The sequence below is a fragment of the Sinocyclocheilus rhinocerous genome, unplaced genomic scaffold (assembly GCF_001515625.1).
Source record: "Sinocyclocheilus rhinocerous isolate Xijiao unplaced genomic scaffold, SAMN03320098_v1.1 scaffold828, whole genome shotgun sequence".
Classification (NCBI taxonomy): domain Eukaryota; kingdom Metazoa; phylum Chordata; class Actinopteri; order Cypriniformes; family Cyprinidae; genus Sinocyclocheilus; species Sinocyclocheilus rhinocerous.
The window spans coordinates 284,175-290,825 of NW_015634025.1; the positions used below are offsets into that span (position 1 = coordinate 284,175).

Here is a 6,651-nt window from a genome sequence, read left to right on the forward strand (position 1 = left end):
AGGAAAAAAAATTTACTTAAATGATTTTAGCAAATGGCTGCAATATAACAAAGAGTGAAAAATGTAAGGGGGTCTGAATACTTTCCGTACCCACTGTATATATGTATATATATATATATATACACACATACACGTAAACTAACTGGTGAATTGAACCTGTTCATTGAATTGAACTGTCCGAAAGAATCAGTTCATAGAAAAGAATCAGATTTACACGTTTGCCTGAGTCTCTGGATTACAGTAATAATGTTGTAAATAATGTTCAGTTTCTTGCACAGACCGATTGTTTTGTTTCATAAGACCTCAATATATCATCAGGAGCCGCGGGGATTAATTTTGTGTCACCTGTATGTGCGTTTTTGAATATCAAAGTGCCGGTAGCCATTGATCTGCATTTTATGAATCACCGAAGTCCACGGTTTCAGCTAAAAATCTTCTTTACTGTTCTACTGAAGAAAAAAGTCAGCTACCCCTATTGAAAAAAACAGCATATGCTGGTTAGGTATGTTTTGAAGCATGGTAGCTAGTTGCTCAGGACCAGCTTATAACCAGCTTAAACCAGCTACCATGCTTTAAAACATACCTAACCAGCATATGCTGTTTTTTTTCAACAGGGACATCTTGGATGGTGTGAGTGTGAGTAAATTAACAGCAAATATTGATTTTTGGGTGAAATATCCCTTTAAGTTGGAGTACTAAACCTACTAAAACAGACATAAAAATAGATGTAAAAATAAAAACTGCACGGGTTCTGCTCGTTTATTGGAGTTTGCTGGTTCTGCGCGACTCACCGACGTGATCTTTGCCCATGGCAGCCACCGTGAGGAAGAGCATCTCTCTGTACAGACTCCTGCAGATGCACACAAACACACGTCAGAGTCGCGTTCAGACTCACCTGAGCATCACCTGAGCTCTCACCACTCCTCACCTCTGTATCCGCGGAGTGCCGGGCTGCTTAGCAACCGTATCCAGGAAGAGCATGATGGCCTTGTGTACCTCGTTCAGACCGATCCAGCGTAGCACTTCCTCCAGGAAGCTGAGGTTGAAGGGATGGTTGTGATGCCGCCAGCTGTAGCTGCGCATGGGGACGCCACCTGCAGGACGGGAGGGGAATCACATTAAATAACGGGAATCGACAGATTATTAATACTGTAATACTGTAGGAGAGTACATATACCCACCAGTGCTGATTTTGACTTGCATTTGCGCTTGATGAGTGTTACTCTCATAATGCATTAGTGTCCGTTTTGACCCAGAAGAGATACATAAATTCTAAAAAATGCAGTTTTTAGTGAGGGAGCGATGCTTTGCGAATGCTTTAAGACCCTCAAAATACACATAATTTTTATTTTTATTTATTTTTTACAATTTTTTTAAAGATAAAAGTCAGCTACCCCTATTGAAAAAAACAGCATATGCTGGTTAGGTATGTTTTGAAGCATGGTAGCTAGTTGCTCAGGACCAGCTTATAACCAGCTTAAACCAGCTACCATGCTTTAAAACATACCTAACCAGCATATGCTGTTTTTTTTCAACAGGGACATCTTGGATGGTGTGAGTGTGAGTAAATTAACAGCAAATGTTGATTTTTGGGTGAAATATCCCTTTAAGTTGGAGTACTAAACCTACTAAAACAGACATAAAAATAGATGTAAAAATAAAAACTGCACGGGTTCTGCTCGTTTATTGGAGTTTGCTGGTTCTGCGCGACTCACCGACGTGATCTTTGCCCATGGCAGCCACCGTGAGGAAGAGCATCTCTCTGTACAGACTCCTGCAGATGCACACAAACACACGTCAGAGTCGCGTTCAGACTCACCTGAGCATCACCTGAGCTCTCACCACTCCTCACCTCTGTATCCGCGGAGTGCCGGGCTGCTTAGCAACCGTATCCAGGAAGAGCATGATGGCCTTGTGTACCTCGTTCAGACCGATCCAGCGTAGCACTTCCTCCAGGAAGCTGAGGTTGAAGGGATGGTTGTGATGCCGCCAGCTGTAGCTGCGCATGGGGACGCCACCTGCAGGACGGGAGGGGAATCACATTAAATAACGGGAATCGACAGATTATTAATACTGTAATACTGTAGGAGAGTACATATACCCACCAGTGCTGATTTTGACTTGCATTTGCGCTTGATGAGTGTTACTCTCATAATGCATTAGTGTCCGTTTTGACCCAGAAGAGATACATAAATTCTAAAAAATGCAGTTTTTAGTGAGGGAGCGATGCTTTGCGAATGCTTTAAGACCCTCAAAATACACATAATTTTTATTTTTATTTATTTTTTACAATTTTTTTAAAGATATATAACCATTTAAATACATGCGACATGTTTCATGTAAAATATATTTAGTCTTTTGTTGATGAACATGAATATGTATGTCTACTGATGAACCATTGCAGCAAGAAAAACTGATCACTTTTTTTTTTTCTGAAAGTGAATGCTTATGCAAGTAAAATGAATTTATTTTGTTTGAAAACATTTCAGAGTGTTGTTTTGATAGAAATTATGTAGTTTTCATACATTTGGACTGTATTTGAGCAATCAAGAGTTATAAATTCATTCCAATGGGCTAAATACTGGTAATTCTCAGATTATATGTTTTTTTAAATTTTATACAATGATATATTCAAATAAAATTTCTCAACAATATTACTATATGTATATAGTAATGTATACCCCCAGTATTGGGGGTAATGCATTACAAGTACCGCAAGTTACATAATCAGATTACTTTTTCAAGTAATTAGTAAAGCAACTCATTACTTTTAAATTTACAACAAAATATCTGGTTGACTTTTTCAGGTAAGAAATGCCAGATCCTTCCCATGTATTGACTGACAGCTCTCCTGTCTTCATGCTGAGAGAAATCAGGAGTGAGTGCAGAGACAGAGGCTCTTCCTTCAGCTTTTGGGTTTTTGTTATTAAAAAACAAATAAACAAGCCCAGCCCAGATGACAAAAAATATTGCAGAAGTCATGTAATGCATTATTTTCCATAAAAAGTAACTAAGTAACGCAGCTAGTTAGTTTTGTATGGAGTAACGCAATATTGAAATACATTACTTTTAAAAGTAACTTTCCCCAACACTGGTTATATAGTATTTATTTTGCATCATGGCAACATTCAAAACTTTGACATGTTTTCACATTCACTCATTAACGAGAAGTTGCTGATCAGTGTGGTTTTAGTTGAAAAATATAAAGTTTTGTGAAAACAGTACAGAGATTTTGAATGTATTATGAGTGTTGATGTTAGGCTTTGTGTGTGTGTGTGTCTTACTGTGAATCCTCCAGAGCATGTAGAGCGCTGGCCACTGCTCTGTATCTGGGGTCAGTGTGTCCCACAGCAGCCTCACGCGCACCGCCGTGCCCTCTGACCCCTGACACACAAACACACCGTCAGCTGAGCTCCTCTGTGACTGAGTGAGTATGGTTAGGGTTAGTGAAGTATGTCGATATATGTGTGTGTGTGTGTATGGGAGTGTGTGTCTGTGTGTGTGTGTATGAGAGTGTGTGTGACTGAGTGAGTGAGTGTGTATGGTTAGGGTTAGTGATGTATGTCGATATGTGTGTGTGTGTGTGTGTTGTGTGTGTGTGTATGAGAGTGTGTGTGAGAGTGAGTGAGTGAGCATGGTTAGGATTAGTGATGTATGTCGATATACTGTATGTGTGTGTGTGTGTGTGTGAGAGTGAGTGAGTGAGACCTGTGTGAGGCGTGTTGTCAGCGGAGACGTCCGCAGCAGCTGCAGCAGGTATCAGATCATGTGACTCCATATGATTTGTAATTTTTCTGGTTAAACACTGTGCCAATAAGCGCTCCCCCCCCTCCCCTTTTTAATGCATGCTTTATTTATACATGTTCATAAGTATTTTCAAATGTTCAGATAAAAATTTATTTTCAGTATAATCAGTATTTGATTATCATACAAATAGTGCAGAATCTTACATTTTTTCACATTTTACATTTTTCATAAATTGTTTTTTTAATATCCTAAAAAGTTTGTTTATTTTAAAGTTGAAATTAGACTTTGAATAACAGATGTAGAGTGTGACGCCACTCAACACCACTGTGCGTGTGTGAATGTTCTCACATCAACGTCATTGTGATTCGTAGCGACGTATGGTTGAGAATATTGACCACATAAATACCACATTCTTTTTTTCACAAATAGAAAACTATTTATAAACTTACTATAGAGGAAGATTTAATATTTACATTCATATTTATTCAAGGTCTTGGCTATAGTGGAAAACAGAAAATCTGGGGAAAAAAGCTATTCAATTTACTATTGAATTTGGGGAAAATATTTATTATATATTAATAATAAATAAAAAATAATATATATTAAAATATTAAGATCTCTTTAAAACAAAAACGTGATTTTTTATTTATTTTTTTTGGTTCTTAAGGCAAAGTAGAATTTTCATAACCTTAAAATTATTTAATTTGGAAGAAATTATTTGAAGTATTATAATCTACTCTTTAAAAAAATATTAAATTATCCTAAAGGAGAGAAAAGTTCCCCTAATCAAAGACTCAAGCGTGTGTTATTTTAGTATCAGTTAGATAGTTTTCATTAATATTTTGAATCAGATTTTTATATATTTTCTATTTTCATTTAAAAGTTTGTTATTTTGTTGTGTTTTATATTATTACTTATTATACAGTTTTTATTAATTTTATTTCAGTTCCAGTTTTAGTTATTTTAGTCAAAACAAGTTATAATAAATTAAAATAAAGCTGAAATAAAATGAGTTTAAGTTTATGTTTTGTATTATTTCAGTGAATGAACGTTTGTTTTTTTGGTGTTAGTTTTAGTAGTCTGTGTCACCTGCAGACGTGCCCCGGGTCACAGATCTCTGCGTTCAGCAGCGGGACGAACGGCGCGGAGCAGAACGGACAGGTGGTGTTGAGATTAGAGTCGTCAGACGACCAGCCCGCCATGATCTCCTCATCATACACCAGAGAATTACAGCTGCGGCACAGCGAGCAGCTCGACATCAGCACCTGCACACACGCAGACAGATAAACACACACTCACAGATACACACACTGAGACCGATTCTGCTCTCATTCAGCATGAAAACAGCCTGTATCACCGTTACTGTAGTGCATAAAGAGTCACAAACCTCAATGCCCGCCCCTTCCTGTGCAGAATCCCACGACTTCCTGAGAGGAACTGCTAGCGTCTGGATGTCCGTCATGTCAATGTCACTCCCTACAGACAGAGAGCTCTGCACACACACACACACACACACACACACACAAACGCACACAAACACACACAAACACACACAAACACGCACACACAAACATGCACACACAAACACGCACACACACACACACACGCACACGCACACAAACACGCACGCAAACACGCACACACAAACATGCACACACAAACACGCACACACACACACACACGCACACGCACACAAACACGCACGCAAACACGCACACACAAACATGCACACACAAACACGCACACACACACACACACGCACACGCACACAAACACGCACGCAAACACGCACACACAAACATGCACGCACACACGCACACCCGAACACACACACACAGACACACACACGCACACACACACAGACACACACACACACACACACAGACACACACTGTTATGCACTATTCTTTTCAGGGCTGTCAAATGATTAAAATGTAATGTAATTAATTACATGATGTGCCAAGTAATTAATCTAATTAATCACATATCAATTTGGGCTGATAAATACCCCCCAAAAGATCATTTAAAGTCATTATTGTGATGAGAAATGCATTGAACAGACATTACAAAAAATAGATTTAGAAAGAAATATTTTGATTCAGCATTGCACAAATAAATGATGATGAATGTGTATTCATGTTTTTTTTTACTGAATACTGAAATATAAAATGATTCTTAAAAACTGATCAGTAGTCTTAATGAGTGAGTCATTGAATCACTTATTCAACCGATTCGTTCAAATGGCTGATTCATTCCGAATCAAAGCAAGGGACATAGCAAGTGTCTTTATGAACGAGTCACTGAATCATTGATTCAACCCATTCCTTCAAAACCATGAAATCATTCAGTAATGAATCATGGCTTTGATTGAACTAATTTTATTTGTGAAAATGAGCAAAAACAGACAATATTGACAATATTGTGTCTAAAATCTACACTTGACCCTCTGACACTAGCGTTCTATTCTATTTCTATTTTTTCGACTTCTTTTTATTAAAAAAAATTGACCCTCTAACACTTTCGTTCTCTATTCTTTTGACTTTTCTTTTTATAAAAAAATTGACCCTCTGACACTAGCGTTCTATTTCTATTCTTTTGACTTGCTTTATTTTTATTTATTACAAAATTGATCCTCTAACACTTTCGCTCTCTATTCTATTTCTATTATTTTGACTTGCTTTCTTTTTATAAAAAATTGACCCTCTGACACTAGCGTTCTATTCTATTTCTATTCTTTTGACTTGCTTTCTTTTTATTTATTTAAAAATTGACCCTCTAACACTTTCGCTCTCTATTCTATTTCTATTATTTTGACTTGCTTTCTTTTTATAAAAAATTGACCCTCTGACACTAGCGTTCTATTCTATTTCTATTCTTTTGACTTGCTTTCTTTTTATAAAAAAA

At 37.3% G+C, this 6,651-nt stretch overlaps 1 protein-coding gene across 1 annotated transcript in view; it reads right to left on the reverse strand.

Annotated features, from left to right (window-relative positions):
• The window catches only part of dennd4b (DENN/MADD domain containing 4B), a 55,359-nt gene that overhangs the window by 10,343 nt on the left and 38,365 nt on the right, over positions 1 to 6,651 (reverse strand). The window contains 6 exon segments of the mRNA XM_016559001.1: positions 1,716 to 1,774; positions 1,853 to 2,018; positions 3,285 to 3,384; positions 3,709 to 3,760; positions 4,837 to 5,012; positions 5,135 to 5,239. Coding sequence (XP_016414487.1) covers positions 1,716 to 1,774; positions 1,853 to 2,018; positions 3,285 to 3,384; positions 3,709 to 3,760; positions 4,837 to 5,012; positions 5,135 to 5,239 — 658 coding nt within the window.